At 47.0% G+C, this 24,280-nt stretch overlaps 1 protein-coding gene across 1 annotated transcript in view; it reads left to right on the forward strand.

Annotated features, from left to right (window-relative positions):
- ell2 (elongation factor for RNA polymerase II 2) overlaps positions 1-24,280 on the forward strand; it is a 213,132-nt gene that overhangs the window by 174,801 nt on the left and 14,051 nt on the right. The window contains 1 exon segment of the mRNA XM_038805237.1: positions 16,062-16,128. Coding sequence (XP_038661165.1) covers positions 16,062-16,128 — 67 coding nt within the window.

A 24,280-nucleotide genomic window follows, 5' to 3' on the forward strand; every position in this document is an offset into this window, starting at 1 on the left:
TCATTCTCCTAAAGTGACCAAAACTGGATGCAATATCCTGGCTGTGGCCTTACCAGAGCTTTATAAGGGTTCAGCTTAACTTGCTTTTGTATTCAATACCTCTATTTATGAAGCCCAATATTCCATATACATTGTTATCTAGTCTCTGAATATGTCCTGCCACCCTGAAAGATTTATGCACATGAACCACCAGGTCTTTCTGTCCTTTCAGACTGTTTTGAGCTGTGCCAATAAGTCTGTATTGCCTCTTACTATCCCTTCTGTGCATTTGCGTCACCTCACAGTTCTCTGTTTTAAATTCCCTCTATTTAAGATAAATTTGACTTAAATTCAAGTCAAATTTTCCAATTTGACTTGCCTATCTATGTTTATATGCTGTTGCAATCAATTGATATTATCTTACTTTGGATGCCATACCTCCAAATTTTGAAATTTTACTCTATTCCCATATCCAAGTTATTTTTTAAATTTCTACATATATGTATGTTATATAAAAGCAGTGGTCCTTGAACTGGTGGAAGACCATCCTCCAGTCTGAAAAGCAACCATTTACAACAAGGGGGCAGCACGGTAGCATAGTGGTTAGCACTATGGCTTCACAGCGCCAGGGACCCGGGTTCGATTCCCGGCTTGTGTCACTGTCTGTGTGGCGTCTACACTTTCTCCCTGTGTCTGCGTGGGTTTCCTCCAGGTGCTCCGGTTTCCTCCCACAGTCCAAAGATGTGCAGGTTAGGTGGATTGGCCACACTAAATTGCCCTTGGGTTAGGTTGAGTTACTGGGTTAGTGGGATAGGGTGGGGGTGTGGGCTTAGGCAGGGTGCTCTTTCCAAGGGCCAGTGCAGACTTGATGGGCCGAACGGCCTCCTGCCCTGTAAATTCTATGGCAATTGCTCACAACTCGCTGTTTTCTGTTCTTAAGCCAATTTATCCAAAAAACTGTCGTTTTTGGTGATGCTTTGTCAAACACTTTCTTAAAATCCACATAGATAATGTTCACTATATTGAGACTGTGGCATAGTGGTGATGTCACTGGACTGGTAATCCAGGTTCAAATCCCAGCATGGCAGCTGGCACAGTTTAAATTCCATTAATACATTTGGAATTGAAAGCCAGTCTCTAATGGTGACCATGAAACCATTGTTGATTGTCATTAAAAACTCATCTGGTTCACTAATGTCCTCCAGAGAAGAAAATTTACCATCCATGGCTGATCTACATATGACTCCAGACTCCTAGCAATGTGATTGACTCTTAACTGCCCTTTGAAATAGCTGAGCAAGCACCCAGTTCAAAGGCAATTAGTGTTGGGTAGCCAATGTTAGCCTTGCCAGAAAAGCCCACATCACATGAAAGAATTAAAAAATGTCCCTTTATATCAAACATCTTCCAAGTCCTTGATTTTTTTTTTTTTTTTAAATAATTTTTATTGAAAGAGTTTTTCCATACAAACATTTACCCCTACTAATTTTTAAATTATTTACAGCACGATCCCTCTAGGCGAATATCCCTCCCTCGCCCGCCCTCTCGCGCGCACCAGTCCTCCCCCCCCCCCCCCCCCCCCCCAGCAACAACTTAACAAACAAGGCAGCCTACAGTTTCAGACATGAGCAGCGAGCAGACTTGCCCGCGTTACAGTCGTGCATGTCCCCCCCCCCCCCCCCCCCCCCCCCCCCCCCCCGGGTTGCTGCTGCCACGACCCCGAACGTCTATCTCTGATCTAAAAAGTCAGGAAAGGTTGCCACCCGCCTGGAGAATCCCTGTACCGACCCTCTCAGGGCAAATTTGATCCTTTCCAGCTGAATATAGCTAGCCATATCGTTAATCCAAGTTTCAACGCTTGGAGGCCTCGCGTCCTTCCATTGAATTAATATCCTTCGTCGAGCCACTAGGGACGCAAAGGCCAGTATTCCGGCCTCCCTAGCCTCCTGTACCCCCGGTTCTACCCTGACCCCAAAGATCGCAAGCCCCCATCCTGGTTTGACCCTGGACCCCACCACCTTCGACACCGTCCTTGCCACCCCCTTCCAGAACCCTTCCAGCACCGGACATGCCCAGAACATATGCACATGGTTCGCTGGGCTTCCCAGACATCTGACACACCTGTCCTCACCCCCAAAGAACCGGCTCATCCTTGTCCCCGTCATGTGAGCTCTATGCAGCACCTTAAATTGAATGAGGCTCAGCCTCGCACATGAGGAGGAAGAATTGACCTTCTCCAGTGCATCCGCCCACGTCCCGTCTTCTATCTGCTCTCCCAGCTCCCCTTCCCACTTGGCTTTCAGCTCCTCCCCTGATGCTTCTTCCGCCTCCTGCATTATCTTGTAGATGTCTGATATCTTCCCCCCTCCGACCCAGACCCCCGAGAGCACCCTATCACTCGCCCCCTTACTGGGGAGCAGGGGGAACCCCTCCACCTGCCGCCTAGCAAATGCCTTGTAAATATCTGAACATGTTTCCCGGGGGGAGCTCAAACTTCTCCTCCAGCCCTCCCAGGCTCGCAAACCTCCCCTCTATAAACAGGTCCTTCAGCTGCCGTATGCCCACCCTGTACCAGCTCTGAAATCCCCCGTCGATGTTCCCCGGGATGAATCTATGGTTCCCTCTTATTGGCGCCGCCAACAGACCTCCCATTTCCCCCCTGTGTCGCCTCCACTGCCCCCATATCTTGAGGGTGGCCGCCACCACCGGGCTCGTGGTGTACCTCGTGGGGGGGAGCGGCCATGGTGCCGTTACTAGGGCCCCCAGGCTTGTGTTGCCACAGGACGCCCTCTCCATTCGTTTCCAAGCTGCCCCCTCCCCTTCCATCATCCACTTGCGCACCATCGACACATTTGCCGCCCAGTAATACCCCGAGAGATTGGGTAGTGCCAGCCCTCCACTGCCCCTACTCCGCTCCAAAAAGACCCTCCTCACCCTTGGGGTGCCGTGCGCCCACACGTAGCTCATGATGCTACTCGTCACCTTTTTGAAGAAGGCCCTCGGGAGGAAGATGGGCAAGCACTGAAATAAAAACAAGAACCTTGGGAGGACCGTCATTTTGATTGACTGCACCCTCCCCGCCAGCGACAGCGGTACCATGTCCCACCTCTTGAATTCCTCCTCCATCTGTTCCACCAGCCTGGAAAAGTTCAACTTGTGGAGGGTCCCCCAGTTCCTTGCCACCTGCACCCCTAAGTACCTAAAGCTCTTTCCTGCTCGCTTGAAGGGGAGTCTCCCAATTCCCTCTCCCTGGTCCCCCGGGTGTATCACAAAAACCTCGCTTTTGCCCAAATTTAGTTTGTACCCCGAAAAGTCCCCAAACTCTGCTAATAGTTCCATTATCTCCGGCATTCCCCCTTCTGGGTCTGCCACGTACAGCAGTAGATCATCCGCATACAGCGATACCCGATGTTCCTCCCCTCCCCTAGTCAGTCCTCTCCACCCCCCTGAACCCCTCAGTGCCATCGCCAACGGTTCAATCGCCAGTGCGAAAAGTAAGGGGGATAGGGGACAACCCTGCCTGGTCCCTCGGTGGAGCCCGAAATACTCCGACCTCCTCCCGTTTGTCACTACACTCGCCGTCGGGGCCGAGTAGAGCAACTTCACCCACTTAATAAACCCTTCCCCAAACCCAAACCGTTCCAACGTCTCCCACAGGTACTCCCACTCCACCCTATCGAATGCCTTCTCCGCGTCCAGCGCTACCACTATCTCAGCCTCCCCCTCCACTGCCGGCATCATAATTACATTCCGCAATCTCCGCACGTTCGTGTTGAGCTGCCGCCCCTTCACGAACCCCGTCTGGTCCTCATGGATTACCCCTGGCACACAATCCTCTATTCTAGCTGCCAGGATCTTTGCCAGCAACTTGGCATCCACGTTCAGAAGCGAGATAGGCCTATAGGACCCGCACTGCACTGGGTCTTTATCCCGCTTCAATATCAGGGAGATCAGAGACTGCGACATTGTCGGGGGCAGAACCCCCCCCTCTCGCGCCTCATTAAAGGCTCGTACCAGTACCGGTCCCACCAAGTCCACATTTTTCTTATAGAATTCCACCGGGAACCCATCTGGCCCCGGCGCCTTCCCCGCTTGCATCTGACCTATTCCCTTGACTAGCTCCTCTAGCCCTATTGGCGCCCCCAGCCCTTCTACCAGCCCCTCCTGGACCCTTGGGAACCTCAATTTGTTTAGGAAGTCCTCCATTCCCCCTCTCCTCGTCGGCGGCTCAGACCGATACAACTCCTTGTAAAAATCCCTGAAGACCCCATTCACTTCTTGCCCGTTCTGCACTACCTTCCCGCCCCTCTCCTTCACTCCCCCAATCTCCCTAGCCGCATCTCGTTTGCGAAGCTGGTGTGCCAGCATCCTGCTCGCCTTTTCCCCATACTCATAGACCGCGCCCTGTGCCCTTCTCCACTGCGTCTCTGCCTTCCTGGTGGTCAGCAGGTCGAACTTGACCTGCAGGCTGCGCCGTTCTCCCAGCAGCCCCTCCTCTGGTGCCTCCGCATATCTCCTATCCACTTCCAATAGCTCTCCCACCAGCCTCTCCCTCTCCTGCCTCTCCTTTCTTTCTCTGTGTGCCCTTATGGAGATCAGCTCTCCCCTGATCACTGCCTTCAGGGCCTCCCAGACCATCCCCACCTGCACCTCACCCGTGTCATTCAAGTCCAGATAGCTCTCAATGCACTTCCGGACCCTTTTACACACCTCGTCGTCCGCTAACAGCCCCACATCCAGCCGCCACAGCGGGCGCTGGTCCCGCGCCTCCCCCATTTCCACATCCACCCAATGTGGTGCATGATCAGAGATCGCAATGGCCGAGTACTCAGCTTCCCGTACCCTCGGGATCAGCCCCCTGCTCAACACGAAGAAATCGATTCTGGAGTACACTCTATGGACGTGGGAGAAAAAGGAATACTCCCTCGCCCTCGGCCTACCAAACCTCCATGGGTCTACTCCTCCCATCTGCTCCATGTACCCCCTCAGCACTTCTGCCGCTGCCGGCCTCCTATTGGTCCTTGAGCTCGATCTGTCTAGCCCGGGGTCCAGCACTGTGTTAAAGTCCCCCCCCATGATCAAGCCCCCTGCCTCCAGTCCCGGAATGAGGCCCAATAGGCGCCTCATAAAACCCGCGTCATCCCAGTTCGGGGCATATACGTTGACCATCACCACTTTCTCCCCCTGCAGCTTACCCTTCACCATCACATACCTACCCTCCTTATCCGCCACCACCTCCTCCGCCACGAACGACACCCTCTTTCCCACCAGAATCGCCACCCCCCGGTTCTTTGCGTCCAATCCAGAGTGGAACACCTGTCCCACCCACCCCCTTCTCAGGCGAACCTGGTCCACTACCTTCAAATGGGTCTCCTGTAACATTGCTACATCAGCCTTCAGTCCCTTCAGGTGTGAGAATACCCTTGATCTCTTGACCGGCCCATTCAGCCCCCCTCACGTTCCAAGTGATCAGCCGGGTCGCGGGACGACCCGCCCCCTTCCCCTGCCGATTAGCCATGTCCTGTTCCCTGCTCGCCCCGGGTCGACCCTCCCCTTCTGACCCGCTCCCCATGGCGATGGCCCCCTCCCCCCACCTCTCCAGTCCTCCACTTCCCGTTTCTGGTCTTTCCAGCAGCAACCCGGTGTCCCTCCCTAACCCCCCCCCCCCCAGGCTAGGACCCCTCCTAGCCGCGATGTACCCTCCATCGTACTCCCGTAAGTCAGCTGGTTTACGCTGACCCGGCTGCTCCTGCCACACTCCGACTCCCCCCGGCTCGGGGGGAGGGCCTCCCCCCCCCCCTTGCCACTCCTCCCTGGCCCCGCTCCAACGCGGGAAAGGTCGCCATTGCTAGCCACGCCCCGCACTCCTCCCCTCCCCCCTCCTCTGCCCCGCGCGCGGGAAAACAGAGGAAAGCCCGCGCTTTCGCCCTGCCACACCCCACCCCGCCATCTTCAGTTCCACCCCCGTCCACGTCCATGCCTGTAAAGATCCCATATCCCCGATCTGCTCTTCCCCCCCCCCCGTCCCGCCTCCCCAACTTAACATTATAAATAACAGATAGATAACAAATAACAATGTACTTAACAGTCGCCCTCTACCAAACAGTATAAATAACCATAAATAACCATGAATAACCACAATAACAATAGCTAAGGGAAGTTGGCAAAGGGGGGAAAAAACATCAGAAGAAAAACCCAAAGCAAGAGTTCAAGATCCAAACAAGGAAAGAAGAAAAAAAAAAGGAAACCGTTCCAATAAGAGTTGCCCAGTTCCGACCCAGCCGAGAAAAAAAAAACCGCTTGTTCAGCTGAAAGTACCCGAGCGGCTACGGCCGCCAAGTATCCCCTGGGTCTAATTCGAGTCCAGTTTCTCTTCCTGTACAAAGGCCCACGCCTCCTCTGGGGACTCAAAATAGTGGTGTTGGTTCCTGTAGGTGACCCACAAGTGCGCTGGCTGCAGCATTCCGAACCTGATCCGTTTTGCATGTAGCACCGCCTTCGTCCGGTTGTACCGGGCCCGCCGCTTAGCCACCTCCGCACTCCAGTCCTGGTAGACCCTCACCGTCTAATTCTCCCACTTACTGCTCCTTTCCCTCTTGGCCCACTCCAGCACTCTCTCACGATCGCTGAGTCAACGGCAGTCAACGGCAACAAACTCCTGAAAGTGCATAATAAACAAGCCCTAAGAATTGTAGAACCCTTCCTTCGAACCCCCCCTCAGCTCATACATCACCTTCTCCAGGGTCAAAATCTCTAGCAGGATCCCCGCCATGCCAAGGCGCAGGGTGGAGAGAGTCACCTCCACCCCCAGCAGGACCCATCTATGAGTGATCAGCAAGGCAAAGGCCAAAATTTCTGCTCCCACACTGACCTGCAACTCGGGCCGGTCCGAAACCCCAAGGTGGGTGGCACGGTAGCACAGTGGTTAGCATTGTTGCTTCATGGCTCCAGGATCCCAGATTCGATTCACTCTGTGTGGCGTCTGCACGTTCTCCCTGTGTGTGTGGATTTCCTCAGGATGCTCTAGTTTCTGCCTATATGTCCCGAATGACTAGCTGTTCGGTGAATTGGACATTCTGAATTCTCCCTCTGTGTTCCCGAACAGGTGCCGGAATGTGGCAGCAGTGTTAATGTAAGCCTACTTGTGACAATAAAGATTATTATTATATTATAGAAATGACTTCTTGGGGACTGGGCTTTACATCCATGTGCAAGACCCCCACCATTGTGCTAAATACTCAAAGCCTCCAAAGCCTTCCCAGCTTCGGGCAGGACCAACACATATGAACATGGTTTGCTGGGCCTCTCCCACATCACTCACAGACTTTCTCCACCCTCTCAAACAGCCGGCTCATCCTCAATTTTGTGAGGTGCGGCCTATGCACGACTTTGAACTGTATCAGCCCCAACCTCGTGCATGAGGCTGAGGCATTTACCCTCTGCAGCACCTCTCTCCACAATCCCTCTTCTTCTGTTGCCCCCCCCCCCCCCTCCCCGCTCTTCCTCCCACTTCACCTTAATCCCCTTCATGGATACCTCCTCCAGAATGTCCTCCTCCAGAATGCTCCCCCCCCCCCCCCCCCCCCCCCCCCCCCCCCGCTCCTCCTCCCACTCCCCCCCGCTCCTCCTCCCACTTCACCTTAATCCCCTTCATGGATACCTCCTCCAGAATGGGGGGGGGGGAGAAAGAGAAGATGGGAGGACATGGGGCACCCCTGCCTCATGCCCTGGTGAAGAGCAATGTACCCCAAATTCATACTGTTGGTGCGAACGCTCGCCATCGGGTCCTTGTACAACAGCCGTACCCACGCCACGAACCTCGGCCCAATATCAAATCTTTCCAATACCACCATCAAGTAACCTCACTCTACCTGATCAAATGTCTTCTCTGTGCCCGTGCTACCACCATCTCCATATCCTCTCCCTCCGCCAAAGACCGGATTGCGTTCAACAACCTCTTCAAGTTCGAGAACAGCTGCCTTTCCTTCACGAACCCTGTATCGTCCTCCCCAATCGCCTGCGGGAGCCGTCACCCCAGCCTTACCGCCAAAACCTTTGCCAATATCTTGGCATCTGCATTTAGTAGGGATATGGGCCCAAACAACCCACACTCCACTGGGTTCTTATCCTTCTTTAGCAGCAACTAAATCGAAGACTGTCCCATTGTCTGTGGCAAGGCACCCCTGTCTATCGCATTCTCGAACATTCCCACTGTCAGCGGCGCCAGCTTATGTTTAAATGTCTTTATAGAATTCAACTGGGAACCCATCGGGCCCCGCTGCCTTCCATGCCTGCATCCTCCCAATTGCCTCCTTCACCTCCTGCATCCCCACCGGCCTCTCGAAGCCTGCTCTGTCCTCTTCCCCCAACCCACACAGGAACCTCCTCAACCCTTGCTGCTCCCCTGATGGTTCTGACCTATATAGCTTCTCATAAAACTCTTCAAATATTTTATTGATCTGCTCCAGGACCACCACCAACTTCCCCATCTTATCCTGCACCTGAACTATCTCCCTTACCACAGCCTCCCGCCGGAGCTGGCCAGCCAACATATGATCCAGCCAATAGTGCCTTCCCCACCATGAAAAAGTCTATCCTCCAGTACACTTTATGTACTGCGCAGAAAAACGAACACTCCCATTCCCTCGGGGGGGGGGGGGGGGGGGGGGGGGGGGGTGGTAAGAACCTCCAAGGGTTCTGGGAGGTGAGAGGGAACAGTTGTGCAGTGGTTAGCACAATTGCTTCACAGCTCCAGGGTCCCAGGTTCGATTCCTAGTTTCGGTCACTGTCTTGTGCAGAGCCTGCACGTTCTCCCAGTGTCTGCGTGGGTTTCCTCCGGGTGCTCTGGTTTCCTCCCACAGTCCAAAGACGTGCAGGTTAGGTGGATTGGCCATGCTAAATTGCCCTTGGTGTCCAAAAAATTAAGGTTAGGTGGGGTTACTGGCTAATGGGGATAGGGTAGAGGTGTGGGCTTAGGTAGGGTGCTCTTTCCAAGGGCCATTGCAGACTCGATGGACTGAATGGCCTCCTTCTGCACTGTAAATTCTATGATTCTCTCTTGAGCCCAGCCAGCGCCTTCGTCCCTGCTGACTGGGCCAGTGAGTGAGGCTGAGACCTATCCACCTTCGCCTCCTGCACCATATTCCAATTCCACCCCACTATTAACTTGTGGGTATCCAAATCCGGAATGGCAGCCAGCACCCTCTTCACAAACCCCACATCATCCCAGTTGGGGCCATATAAGTCGCCAGTGCCACCAACCTCTCCTCTATCTTGTACCTGTCCTCCAGTCCGCCACCACTTTCTCCATCTGAAACCTCACCCTCTTATCCACCAATACTGCTACCCCAACGTCCTGCTATCGAACCCCAAATGGAAAACCTGACTCCCCCTAAGCCACACTGATCTTTCACCCTCAGATGGGTCTCCTGCAGCATCACCACGTCGGCCTTTAAGCTCTTTAAATGTGTAATAACCCTCAACCTCTTCACCGCACCCCCCTAACCCCCTCATGTTCCACGTCACTATTCTGAACAGGGGTGTCTCACACCCCCCCCCCCCCCCCCCCCATCCACTGTCGTCATAACTCTGGGCCCTGCCCTTTGAGCCTGACCCGCCCTGTCCCTTTGTTGCTGTTGAAACCACCCCCCCCCCCCCCCCCCCCCCCCCCCCCCACCATGAATACCCGCATCCACTTCCACTGAGAAATATCTCTGCCAGCATCAATCCCCTCCCCCACCTTTCACACCTCCTCCCAGGCCCATCAAAACCTGTTTGACCAGGTTCCAACGACCTTTGTTTTGAGGGATTGGATCATGGGCTTCCACACGAGCAAGCAAAGACAAACAAACATAACTAGTACAAAAGGCCACGCTCCCAGAGCCCAATATTTGTACCCCACTGTAGCCTATAACAAGGGTTATAAAGGGTTATATGAACCCTTTCCCATCAACCAACCCGAAAACCCAACTATTACCCCCACAAAAACAAAGCAAATAAACAACCTGAGATGAGAAATAAAGGCTGAGCACGACCCCCTTCCCCTCCGTCTGAAGCCAAACCCCAGTCCCATCTCTCATTTCAACCCCAGCCCTTCGGCCTTCACAGACACCTCCGCTGCCTCCATCGTCTCGAAGTTGAAATCTCTCTTGAGTTATAGGCCACCCTCTGCTTCACTGGGAAGACCACCATAAGACATAGGAGCAGAATTAGGCCACTCGGCCCATCGAGTCTGCTCCGCCATTCAATCATGGCTGATATTTTTCTCATCCCCATTCTCCTGCCTTCTCCCCATAACCCCTAATCCTATTATTAATCAAGAACCTAACTATCTCTGCCTTAACTACACTCAGTGATTTGGCCTCCACAGCTTTCTGCAGCAAAAAGTTCCACAGATTCACCACCCTCTGGCTGAAGAAATTTCTCCTCATCTCTGTTTTAAAGGATCATCCCTTTAATCTGAGATGGTGTCCTCTGGTTCTAGTTTTTCCTACAAGTGGAAACATCCTCTGCACATCCACCCTATCAAGGCCTCGCAGTATCCTGTAAGTTTCAATGAGATCCCCCTCATCCTTCTAAACTCCCAACGAGTACAGACCCAGGGTCCTCAATCCCTTCCTCATATGACGAGCTGTTCATTCTTGTGAATCTCCTCTGGACCCTTTCCAAGGCCAACACATCCTTCCTTACATACGGGACCCAAAACTGCTCACAATATTCCAAATGGGGTCTGGCCAGAGTGTTGTATAGCCTCAGAAGTACATCCCTGGTCTTGTATTCTAGCCCTCTTGACATGAATGCTGTCAAACCTCACACCATTACTGTAGAGTTCTGGCTCCATCTGTCCTAAGGTCACCGCCTTCTCACCAGCGCCACCTTCAAGACCTGGGATAGTTGAATACCAACTCCTTCCCACTTCACCTCATGCCTTTGCTTCGCCCAACTCAGGACCTTCGCCTTAACATGAAACTCGTGAAACAAATTATAACCATCCTTGGCGACTCATTTGCATTCGACTTGGGCCTGAGCGACCGATGAGCCCTGTGCAGGCTCGTATAGGGAAGGTTCTTCCCCACTATCCCAACAACTCCGCCAACACCTTTGCAAACTACTCATTCGGCCTCTGGCCCGCCACCCCCTCCTGCATGCCGCCACCGGAAGTCTTGTATAGCATTCATACTCTAATACTCGCATTTTTGAAAATTAGGTACTCATTATAATGGAAGCTCAGTTACAGGAGGTATTATTTCTTGTGGCTTGTACAGCGCAGGACCGATCCTTGTGGTCAGTGGTGAAGCGGAGGCATTTGCAGCTGACTGTGTAAAGAAGTTCAAAGTTCAATCCTATCTTGGTCGGAGCTGTAGTGGGAGCTTTCTTTCACTGGTGCAGCAAGGGTCCAACAGAGAAGTCAATGCAGAGACTAGCAGTGAACACCCAACATGCCGAAGCCTTGCCCCTTTAGACATCACATGATGACCACATGCACCTTGAGTTGTGTGTTCAGCTCTATGACAGGAATGTGTTTCTTGACAAATAATTTGGAAATTCTGATTTATAGCTATGGAGAAGATTTAAATACATTTCCCCTCCAGTACCCCACCACTAGGGGACATGTTTAAGAAGCATTTAGGTTAGGGAATACATGATGGTCTGAAGGGTTTAAAAACATTTTTGAAAAAGCCATTTTCCTTGGCTCCCCTCCCTGAACTTTACTAGATTCTGACTTCTCTATTCTGTGAGCCATCCCAGATTTCCACACTTCAGATTTCTATCACAAACTCGAGCCCTACTCCTTCCCTGCATCTTGCAGTGACCGTGGTCACAGATACCTAAATTGCATTTCCTTTTTTTTTACAAACTTAGAGTACCCAATTCATTTTTCCTTAAGGAGCAATTTATTGTGGTCAATCCACCTACCCTGCACATCTTTGGTTGTGGGGGCGAAACCCACGCAAACACGGAGAATGTGCAAACTCCACAAGGACAGTGACCCAGAGCCGGGATCAAAGCTGGGACCTCGGTGCTGTAAGGCTGCAGTGCTAACCCACTACACCACCGTGCTGCCCGTTAAATTGCATTTCCAGTACTTTTTAATTTCAAGATTGTAACTAAGATTCCAGATGTTGTCAGCTTCTCTCTCTCCCCTCGGTGCCCTTAAAATGAAGCCAAACTGAGACTCCTGCCGCGATTCAACTAATTGGCAACAAAGTCCCATAGCGAGACCGTTAAGCCGCATGATTCCCGGCGCGCTCAGAGCATGTTGTATCAGGGGCCTCCGTAGGGAAGGTGCAGCCGAGGCTGCAAATAGCCCTGTTTTGCACACTGAGGAGCTGTGCTCGCCGTAACTCCCCAATGTAGCGAGAGATCGGGACCCCCTTTTTAATGGTGCCCAACACCCACACAGGGCACCCCGGACTGATCACGTGTGTGCAAAATTGCCACCTTGGCAGTACCAACCTGGCATCCAGTCTGGCACTGCCAAGGTGCCCAGCGCACAAAGTTAGGACTCGTGAGTGAAAGCAAAATTCTGCTGGAAATCTAAAGTAAAAAAAAAACAGAAAATGCTGGAAAACCTCAGCAGGTCTGGCAGCATCTGTGAAGAGAGAAAAACTTTGTTAACACTTCAAGTCTATATAACTATTCTTTAGTTATATAGAAGAGTCACAGGACTCAAACATTAACTCTTCTCTCTCTCAACAGGTACAACCAGACCTGCAGAGTCTGTTTCAGCATTATCTGTTTTTTATTTTAGGACTTGTGAAATTGATTACACTCCGAAAATAGGAATAAATGCGTAATTGTCATGCTGGCAGACTGTAATTAGTGAGGTGCTTCAAGGATCAGTGCTTGGGCCTCAGCCAGTTACAGTTTATGAATAACTTGGGGATCAAGTGTAAAGTATTCAAGTTTGCTGACTGTACAAAGGTGGGAAAGTAATCTTCTGAGGTGGAAAGAGGATGCGAAAGGATGTATGTAGATCATTTTAAGTAATTAAAGAAACTGGAATGACATATGACACAAACCTTTTATTGTATGGAAGATGTAGTGCAAGAGTAAGAAAGTCTTGCTACAATTCCTTAGGGCTTTGAGTTACCAGACACACCTTCAGTACTGTATACAGTTTTGATCTCCTTACCAAAGAAAGGGCACTGACTCCTTTTGAGCCAAAATTAAACCAACGAATGGAAGACGTCAGCTTGGCTTTCCTCTATAATCCTTGACTCTACCATCTGAGGCAGAGAGGAAATGCACAGAAAATAAATCCCGAGCCAGAAACTCATCCAAAATACGATCATCTGTGGTATCCAGTCCCATTTGCAGCAAAACCTTCAGGTTACAGGTCGACCGTAGCAGTACATTACCAAACACCTGGGACCCTGGGGCTGTGAGACAGCAGTGCTAACCACTATGCCACAAACGTGGGTAGTCAGAATTCCTAGATTCTGGAAGGGGCCAAGAAAGGATAGGAGACGAAGTCGAGAAAATATAAACCAACTAGCCTCGCATCTGTTATTGTAAAACTGTTGGAATCCATTATTAAGGAAGTAGTAGTAGGACATTTAGAAAATCATAATGCAATCCAGCAGAGTCAACACAGGTTTTATGAAAGGGAAATGGTATTTGACAAATGTAGTAGAGTACTTTGAGAATATAACTAACATGGTGGATAAAGGGAAGCCAGTAGTACTAGTGGGTGGAATTTTCCCAAAAAAATAGCACGTCAGTTTTTGACTGAATACTGGTATGTTCCTCTCCAGAAATACAGCCAGGTTTTCTGGTCAGATCTTCTGACACTCTAGTCAATAAAAAATAGGGGGGCCTGGTTTGCGCCGTCACTCTGGTGAGGTGAGGCACTTTCTGGGCATGAACTTGATCATGTCACTGGTGGTGAAAATCGCATTCTGAAATCTTGCTGGCACAAGTCCTGTTTTGGCCCTCTCATGAGAATTTGCAGCTTTAACGAGATTTTCACCTGCAACGAATGTGCCCGCTAAATCCCACCTAGTGTATTTAGATTTCCAGAAGGCGCCACATAAAGGGTTACAATGCAAGGTAAAAGCTCATGGGTACAATATGTCAGCATGAATAGAGGAAACGGAGAGTCAAGATAAATGGATCAATTTCAGTTCAGGAATCTGCAATTATTAGATTGCTATAGGGATCAGTGCTGGGGTCACAACTATTTACAGTGTATATTAATGACTTGGATGAAGGAATTAAATGTATGTCGCCAAATTTACTGACAATCCAAAGATAAGTAGGAAAGCAAGCTATGAGGAGGATGCAAAGAGTCTGCAAAGGAATATAGACAGTGTGCAAAATTTTCATAGATATTTTGTATAATATGGGAAAATGCAAGGTGGTACATTTTTGTGTGAAGCATTGAAAAATAATATTACTTAATTAGAGAAAATGGGGCTGAATGTTGTGGCACAGAAAAATCTGTGTCTCCTCGCATGTGAATCACAAAAGGTGAGCATGCAGGGACAAGTAATTAGGAAGGCAAAAGAAAGATTGGCCTTTAATAAAGGTGAATGGTATAAAAGTAGGGAAGTCTTGTTGGAGGATTGTATGGGGGATTGGTGATACCATGCCCAGAGAACTGCATGCAGTTTTTGGCCTCCTTATTTAAGCAGGGATGTGCTTGCATTTCAGGCAGTTCAGAGATGGTTCACGAGGTTGATTCCCGAGATGAAGGGGTTCATTTTGTGATGAAAAGTATCATGTTGGGCCAATACTCATTAAAGTTCAGATATGAAAGATGGTTTTATTGAAATGTAAAAGATTCTAACTTGACAGGGTAAATGCTGAGAGAATGTTTCCCCTAATGGAGGAATCTATAACTAGGGGGTACATTTTTTTAAAAAGGGGTCTCCTATTGAGATGATAATTTATTGTGAGGTTATTCAACTCTGTAATTCACCACCCCAGAGAGTAGTAGAGGCTGGGTTAGACCGATTTGTGATCGGCAAAGAAGTCTAGGATTATGGAGGAAAGGTCTCAAGCAGATCAACCATGATCTTACTGGATGGTGAAGCATGTTTGAGAGGCCAAATGGCCTCCTGCTCCCAAACTGCACATCTTTGAACACTAAGGGGCAATTTAGCATGGCCAATCAACCTAAGCACATCTTTGGACTGTGGGAAGAAACCCGAGCACCAGAGGAGAAGCCCATGCTGACACTTTGGAGAAAGGATCAGCCAAGGCTGGAATTGAACCCTGGTGCCTGGTGCTGTGAGGCATCAGTGCTAGCCACTGTGCCCCCATTTTGCTGGGAACTGAATCATCAGATGGTTGAATATGTGTAAAGTTAGATGGTCTGCCTCTCAACCTTTTGCCACAACTCGGATCTTTTTCTGAGTGAAAGCTGTGTTCAAAGTGTTCAAAATATTTGAGAAAGTTTAAATGACTGAATTAATTCTTCAACTATTAAATAATTGGACCAAATCTTGCTGACCATTTCAGTAACGCCCCTAAAATGTGTTAAACTCTTTACAAACATGGTTTGCTGTTGTATGTTGCTGCAACTAACATTATTATTATTATTAGACTGTTTAGATCATAAATAAGAGGAATTCCGTATCGGAGTGAGACTAAAGTACTCTAACCTAGTTTTAGTTAATAACCATGCTGTGTTCTCATTCCTGATCCCCACAAAACATAGGATGGGAACGGTCCTAACATTACATTCTTTAACATTATAGCCACATCTGCTGCTGTCAATAAATTAATTCCTGAATGGTTCCTTGTCTGCCGGATTTGGAAACAGTAGGAGACTGACCCTGGGTGGAGATCTTAATGCTTTGACCTCTATTGTGTGGGTAATTCAGTTATTGCCGTTACAGACTCTAGGCCTGTTATTGGTAGTGACTGAGCTGACCATATGGCTGCTGCTGTTTGTAATCTGTAGAGTTGAAAACCAGTGCACTATTCGCATTGAAAAATGTAATACAGGAGCAAGAGCATTAAAATCTTCCCACAAGTTTTAGCTGCAGTGTGGCAAAGGTCAAAAGTTTGCTGTTATTTCTGTACCTTCTGCTGTATGGCAAACCAGATATACAGAAACCTCTATTCTTTTGCAGGAGTGAATAGGAAGTGCACCGGTTCCAGCAATCCTATGTTACCAGCCAAAAAGCCTGATTACTTGATGTAAGTAAACATGCTTATTATTTTGTGCATTTCTGTCTTTTGCACTTTTTTTTCTCAACCAATGAATTGCCTAAATTAACAACAGTAGTCATTTGATTCATTCCCGTTTAGATTTCTTAATTTGAAAAACTGAGCATTGAAAACTATTTTTTAATAGACTTTCAAACACTGGTTAGTACTGCACTTTTATTTTTATGACCGTTTTCTGAGAGCTGTTTCCCAAGTCTTTATTGTTTTTCATCATTTGTCAGAAGGATCGATCAGGTTTGACTAGGTTGATGCTCTTTTAAAAGAATTACCTACAGTTAAGAGGACACCGTAAGGGTAGTTTATGTGGGCTTTCAGAAAGTTTGAGGAAGGAATTACTATTTGAGAAATTGGATGGGAGACTTGGGTACACATACATAATTATTTTTATAGAGCAGTTGTACCAAGATGAGCACCAGAGTCATTGCATCATAATGGCACAGAAAGAGACCATTTAACCCATCATATCCATGCCAGAAATAATGTATTATATACACAAAACACAGTAAAGAGATTAGAAAAATGGTTCAATGTAAACTTGTCAAATGTGGAAAACTTTGGGCTGATCAGATGGGCAAATGGAATTGAATCCTGATAGTGTGAGGTGATGCACTTGGACAGGACAAACGAGACAAGGGAATACAAGAGGTGGTGGGGTAGTGGTATTGTCGCTGGACTGATTAGCCCAAGACCCAGAGTAATGCTCTGGGGGCCCAGGTTCAAATCCGCCATTGCACATGGTGAAATTTGAATTCCATAAAAGTCTAATGATGACCATGAAACCATTGTTGATTGTTGTAAAAACCCATCTGGTTCACTCATGTCCTTTCGGGAAGGAAATTTGCCATCCTTACCTGGTCTGTCCGACATGTGATTCCAGACCCACAGCAATGTGGTCGACTCTTAACTGCCCCCACAAGGACAATTAGGGATGGACAATAAATGCTGGCATGAACGAATAAAAGAAAAAAATGGCAGGACCGACCTTGGTGTGCATGTACACAGGGCAGGTAGACACAGTTGTTAAGAAGACATATGGTATTCTTGCCTTTATTAGCCAGAACATAGAGTTTAAGAGCAGGGAGTTTATGCTGAATCAGTATAAAATGTTGGTTAGGCCACAGCTAGAGTATTGTGTGAAGTTCTGGAATCCACATTTATAGAAGGTTTGGGGGGGGGGGGGGGGGCGTGCACTGGAAAGGATAGAAAGGAGATTCACCAGGATGTTGCCTGGGATGGAGAGTTTTAGCTATGGAGTGATTGAATGGACTAGTTTCTTCAGAATGAAAAAGTAGAATGGGAACTTTGTAAAAGAGCTATTTGTGTTTTGTTTCTATATTTGTATATGGAGAAAGCACTTTTAATTTGGCAGTCAGTGTAGTACTTTTTAAGGTATAGTCGTTGTTGTAATGCAGGAAAACATGACATCCAATTTGCAAATAGCAATAACCCAGAAGCAGATAAAATTAATAACTAGTTAATCTGAGAGTTAACAGTTGAGCAGGACTCTGAAGATATCCTGTGTGCTATGAATGGTGCCTTGACTTCTCTTCACCTACAATGGCTTCTCTTTCCATTCCCACACCTTGGAACCCCCAAGGATCTATCATTGGTCCTGTTCTGTTTCTCATATACTCGGTGCCCCTCGGTAATGCAGCCCAAAAACACTGGTTTCTACTTGTATGCTGATAACACTCAGCTCTGACTCACCACCACTTTTCTAGACCCATCCATTGTCTCTGATTTGTCACGCTACTTGTCTGGCATCCAATATTAGATGTACTGAAATTTCTTGCAATTAAATATTAGGAATAATCGATAACTTGAGCCAGACGACTATGATCTCTAGACAAGCACTCGAGTCATTGAGTCATAATGGTACATTTTCCTTGTCGCTGCCACAAACTCCTTCCCCTGGCCACCATTTCCATCCTTGTCAACTGTCTGATGCTGAGCCAAATAGTTTGTAACCTTGGTGTTTGAGTCCGAAATGAGTCTCTGATTACACATCCACACCATCACGAAGACTTTATGTTTTGGGTGTATAGTTTTGCCTCAAATGAAAAGCAACACAATTTAAACTTTTTTTCACTGCATTCTAGTAAATCTGCATTGTACTCTAACTGACGCTTCCTATCATGTGTGGCCTGGAACTGCACAAAGTATCCTAACTGATCTTATTAAGGTTATATATCGCCTTGTATTACCACTTGGCTTTTATAGTCTACATGTTGTGTGATAAAACATAGAATTCCATTTGTGTTTTTATGGCTTTATCTAGCTGAGATGGTGGTGCCTTTAATATCCTGTGACGCTTTTAGACCAGCTGCAGTTCCAGAATGTCTTACTTAGTCTTGTCAAGTGTAGTTACTGCTGTTAATATTTAACCAAAAGACATCATATCTCACTTACATTAAATTCTATTTGCTACCTTTTAGCCTATTCCCCACCATATTAGTATATATATTCTTGAACCTCCAAATAATTTTGTACCTTGTGTTTTGGTATTATCAACAAATTTGATACTAATCCTCCTCGACCTATACGAACAAATAATTATTCTACAGAGTGAACACCAATTATCCAAATCTGAACCCTGAGAGACACTATTTACCCTACTTTAAATAACTGTTTTCTCCTTCCTGACACTTTTTAAATCCAATTTATTATTATTATCCCAAATTCCATGCCCTTAGATTTTTTCCAACATTTTCCTATGTAGTGAATTGTGGAAGACTTTCTTATCTTTTCACCATCTGCCGTGTCATTATTTTCCTCAAATTCTGAGGTTTTTCAACTATGACTGTCCCTTTTAAAATTCCATGTTAGCTACTTCAAATTATTTGCACTTTTCACCCAGTTATGTGGTAAATATATCCTTAATTGAAGACTAAAAATTTTCCTGCCGCAAGTGTTAAATTTACTGGCCTATATTTATCTCGATCATTTCTTTTTAAAGCTAGTTTTTACTACTTTTCAAAACATATTTTTTAACATTAAAATAAAATTGCCGGAAGTACATGATAAGCAATCAGAACAAACTTCATACGAATCATTAACTTAGCAACCAATAATGATAGATGTAACATTTGTTTAGTTATGCAGGTGGACGGACAGTGACAGCTTGCTTACAAATAGTGAAAGGAATACAGTGGATTCCTCATGTATGTCGGAATGTCTTTGTAGATGATAAATAAAAGGTTACAAATTAGATACTTAATGTGACATTTTTGTGATGGAACGTTGTGTTTTGGATATAAATCGGATGTATATCCTACAAAAGTTACAAAGACTCACAACAATTAAACCCCAGGATTAAATGGTGCTTATTTCAGAGTGTGGAGAAAGACGGTTAAGAAATGCTAACAGCACGAATGATCACCAATATACTGGAGATTGGCAAGTAGATTTAAAACAGGCTAACTTGTCATCCAGTTTTGGATACCAGTACCAAGACATTCAGAAGCCTATTAGTCTTCCTTCCATTACATATAAAATTATGGATTCCCTCCAAAAGGCTCAGATGTAGGAACTCAAAATAAATATTGTCAAGAAGAAGAAGCTGGTTGAAGGGTAGAAAAAATTCATAATTATTATGGAAGCAAGTGGAGACAAGTGAGGTAACCAAGGACTTGGTGTTTGCGCTACAACTGTTCACACCTAACCTGGAATTAGAAACTCAGTACAATTTAGTCAAACTTGCTGATTATACCAAACTATTGGACAGTGGAAGAGGCACCTCAACTTGTAGAAAAACTCGGGCAAAATATGTAATTGAACCGAACCATGCCAGATGAAATTTATTGAGGAAAAATGGTCCCCACCACATAACACTATTCCTATTTATCCCGGAACAACTATTTTTATATTAACCAAATGGTACTGTTTGTATTCCGGCGCTATAGGTCAATTGCAAAACTATCCCTTAAACTGCATGAAGTGGGTCAGCAATTTTTGAACTCTACACAGCTGCAGCAGTTGGTTTTAATTTCACTCTACCTATTGTTATGGGAAGTAATTCTACTGATTTTCAAGGAGTATGTTTTGATGCTTGATTTTCAAAGTTCTGGAAAGCAGGTGGTTGCCAGTGTTATACTATTTAAGGGCCAAAACCTCCCGAGCTCCCCAGCATCAGATTTGTGTGGAAATGAGAACCACCCAAAAAGCAATTTAAATTGCTAACTTCGGATAGTTCTGCCAGGGTTACACTAATAGTTATCCAGAAAAACTTAGTAGGATTAAAACCTCTTCTAACTTCTGGATAACTATTGTAAACACCCAGACTGACACCCACAGGACCCACCCCACCCTGCAACCCTGACCCTCCAAACTTTGACCTCGCCTCCCCATCCCACCCCTACTTCAAGCACTCCCCACCTCCTTACTACACTCCCTCACCTCTTCCTCTGTTTCTATCATCTCTAGAAGATGCACTGTAGCAATTCATCAAGGGGCAACATTGACATGGGAACACGACACTTCCCTAAAGTCCACATTGCCATGAACCATTACAATCCTTTCATCAAATCCAAAAAATGTAATTGGATTAGTCAAACACAATCTATCTTTTACAAATCTGTGTTGACTCTCAATTAACTTGAAACTTTCCCAAGTGCCTGTTTTTTTTTAGGTCTGATCCACCAGTGATGGTAAATGACTGGCCTGTAGTTACTTGGAATATCCTTCCACCCTTTCTTCAATAAGGCCGCCACTCACCAATCCTCTGACACCTCTCCCATATCTAGGGAAGATTGAAAGATTATGGAAAACCATTAAATAAGAACATAAGAAATATGAGCAGGAGTAGGCCATCTGCTCTGCCATTCAATAAAATCATGGTTGATCCGATTGTGTTCTTAACTCCATTTGCCTGCCTGCCTCCCATTACCCTAGTTTCCCATGTAGGTCAAATTTTATCTAGATGCTAAGAAGTTTTTTTCGCCTTGTGGAAGAGTCTGGGATCAGAGGGCATAATCTGAGTAAGGGATTGCCCATTTAAGACACAGATGAGGAGAAATTTCTTCTGAGAGTAATGAACCTGTGGAACTCTTTAACGCAGGCAGCTGTAGAGGCTGCGCTGTTAAGTATGTTCAAGGTTACGATAGACAGATTTTTTTTGTTAAATGTTTTTTACTGGGTTTGTTATACATGGTATATTTACAGATGTACACAGAGAAACCAAAAAGAGATGATAAAAACACTACATAACTAAAAAACCAAAGGGTGGCAGAATAAAAACTGGGGAAGCGTATACACATAGAAGCAACAAAGAGACAATTACGTTGTTCATGTCATTGCCCCCCCCCCCCTCTTTTCTGTTATTTTAAAGAAAATAGAAACAGAACAAGCCAAAACAATGAAACTGGGTGGGCAGGGCACCTGGACGACGCCCCTGATGCTACTTGGGTAGGCAGATTTTTAATCAGTAAAAGAATTGAGGATTATGGGGATAAGGCGGAAAGTGGAGTTGAGGGCGGCACAGTGGTACACTAATGCCTCACAGCGCCAGAGACCCTGGTTCAATTCCAGCCTTGTGTCACTGTCTGTGTGCCGTTTGTACGTTCTTTCTGTATCTACATGGGTTTCCTCCAGGTGTTCCAGTTTCCTCCCACAGTCCAAAAAATGTATAGGTTAGGTGGATTGGTCATGCTAAATTACCCCTTAGTGTCCAAAAGGTTAGGTGGGGCAATGGAGATTGTGTGGGGGCTCTTTCAGAGGGTCATGCAGACTCAATGGACCGAATGGCATCCTTCTGCACCAACGATTCTATGGTTATATCAGATCAGCCATGATCTCATTGAATGGTGGAGGAAACTCCTCGGGCCAAATGGCCTACTTCTGCCCCTACGTCTTGCTTGCTTAAAGTTGCAGTGGCATTGCACCTCAAGAGCAGCAGACCTCTCATATTTGCAACAATTGGAATCACAAAATTCAGGCCCACCACTCTAGTTCTTGCATAACTCTGATTTTTATAATAATAATGATCTTTATTAGTGTCACAAGTAGGCTTACATTAACACTAGTTACTGTGAAAATCCCCGAGACGCCACTCTCCAACACATGTTCGGGTACACTGAGGGAGAATTCAGAATGTCCAGTTCACCTAACAAGCTGGTTTTTCGGGACTTGTGGCAGGAAACCCATGTAGACACTGGGAGAATGTGCAGACTCCACACAGACAGTGACCCAAGCCAGGAATTGAATCCGGGTCTCTGGCACTGTGAAACAAAAGTGCTAACCACTCTGCTGCCCTGCCGCCCGACTGCAGAGTGGCTCCTCTATCTCTACTATTTCCAAAGGTGTGCAGGTTAGGTGGATTGGCTATGCTAAATTGCCCTAGTGGGGTTACCTTTTCTCTTTTCTCTTACCTTTATTCCGACATAACGGCGCCCAACAAAACCCACTGACCCACTATTGAAGATAGGTGGGGGTTGGTCCGAGGTAGGGCGTTCCTTCAGAAGGCCGGTGCAGACTTGATAGGCCAAATGGCCTCCTTCTGTACTGTAGGGATTCTATGATTCTATTTAGAGGAATACCCCCAGTAACATAGTCGTACCCTTTTTGATTCTTAATTCTAATCAAATGGCTTCTTGCCCTTTCCCCCTCCAGAACATCATCTTTTCCCTAATTAATGCTGCCACCTTACCTCCCTTTTTTGCTTCCCTAACTTTTCAGAACGCTTTCTATTCCAGTCCTTGCTATTTTTCAGACACATTTCAATTATTGCCACTAGATCATATTTCTTTATGGCTATTTGTGCTTGTAGCTCATCAACCTTATTCACCACATTGTGTATTCACAGACACACATTCAAAACCTATCTTATGTATTCCACATAGTCCGAAGAAAATAAAAAATTAGTTGCTGGAGGAGGCCATTTAGCCTGCTCTGCCATTCAGTAAGATTTTAAAAATAAATTTAGAGTACCCAATTATTTTTTTCCCATTAAGGGGCAATTTAGTGTGGTCAATCCACCTACCCTGCACATCTTTAGGTTGTGGGGGTGAGACCCACGCAGACACTGGGAGAATGTGCAAACTCCACACAGACAGAGACCCGGGGCCGGGATAGAACCCGGGTCCTCGACGCCGTGAAGCAGCAGTGCTAACCACTGCGACACCATGCGACCCCTGCCATTCAGTAACATAATGGTTGATCCAATTGTGACATTAACTCCACATTCCTGCCTGCCCCAAATAAGTCCTCCTTCGTCTGTTCCTCTTGTATGTTACTATTTACTTTTCTACTACTGCTATCTAGCACATGCTGGCGAAACATCACGTGATCTGTTGTGATGTCAGCAGAGTTTGTTTGCATGGGCTTCAGTTCTCCATCTTGGTTTGTATGCGCAACATTCCTAATAAAACCTCTCGTCGTGTTTGCAAGAATCCTGAGCGTGGGCACCTTTATACCTTTTCTCTTTGCGGCAAACTCCAACATAACAGCACCCAATATCACTCACTGACCCACTATTAAAGAAAGAAGATGGACCTCCAGGAACACTCTTGAGGCTGGAAAATGGACCTCAATGATGCTGAATCTGGAAGATCCAGCTGTAGATGCACCCTCCACCCACTACTACTGTAGTGTTCTGGTGTCCAGGGTTGTTGGCAACCTCCATTCCAAATTCAGGGCGCAACTCCAGGCATTGTTCAGGTGAGTCTTGACACCAGCATGCTGTGTTCCAGACAAGTTTTACACCAACATGTTTTCCACTGACGTTGAGGAGAATTGGACCTAGGTTGAAGATTTTGGTCAAGCCTTTATCCACATCCTGTTACTGGGATGCAAATCAGTTACATGCCTGCCTCCAGGTTTCCCGATCGACCATGGCGGGCACCATTGAAAAATACAATGGAAAACTGATTTTTGCACCCGTGTCAAATCTCTCCCCCCCCCACCCCCACTTGCCATTGATCCCGGCAGAGAGAATTCCGCCCACTATCTTGACTTGGAACTAGGTTGCCATTCCTTCACTGTTGCTGGTCAAAATCTCCCTCCCCAACAGCATTGTGGGTGTACCTATGCCACATCGACTGCAGCGGTTCAAGAAGATCATAGAATCATGGAATATACAGTGCAGAAGGAGGCCATTCGGCCCATCGAGTCTACACACCATTTAATC

Source organism: Scyliorhinus canicula, chromosome 8, assembly GCF_902713615.1.
Source record: "Scyliorhinus canicula chromosome 8, sScyCan1.1, whole genome shotgun sequence".
Taxonomy (NCBI): domain Eukaryota; kingdom Metazoa; phylum Chordata; class Chondrichthyes; order Carcharhiniformes; family Scyliorhinidae; genus Scyliorhinus; species Scyliorhinus canicula.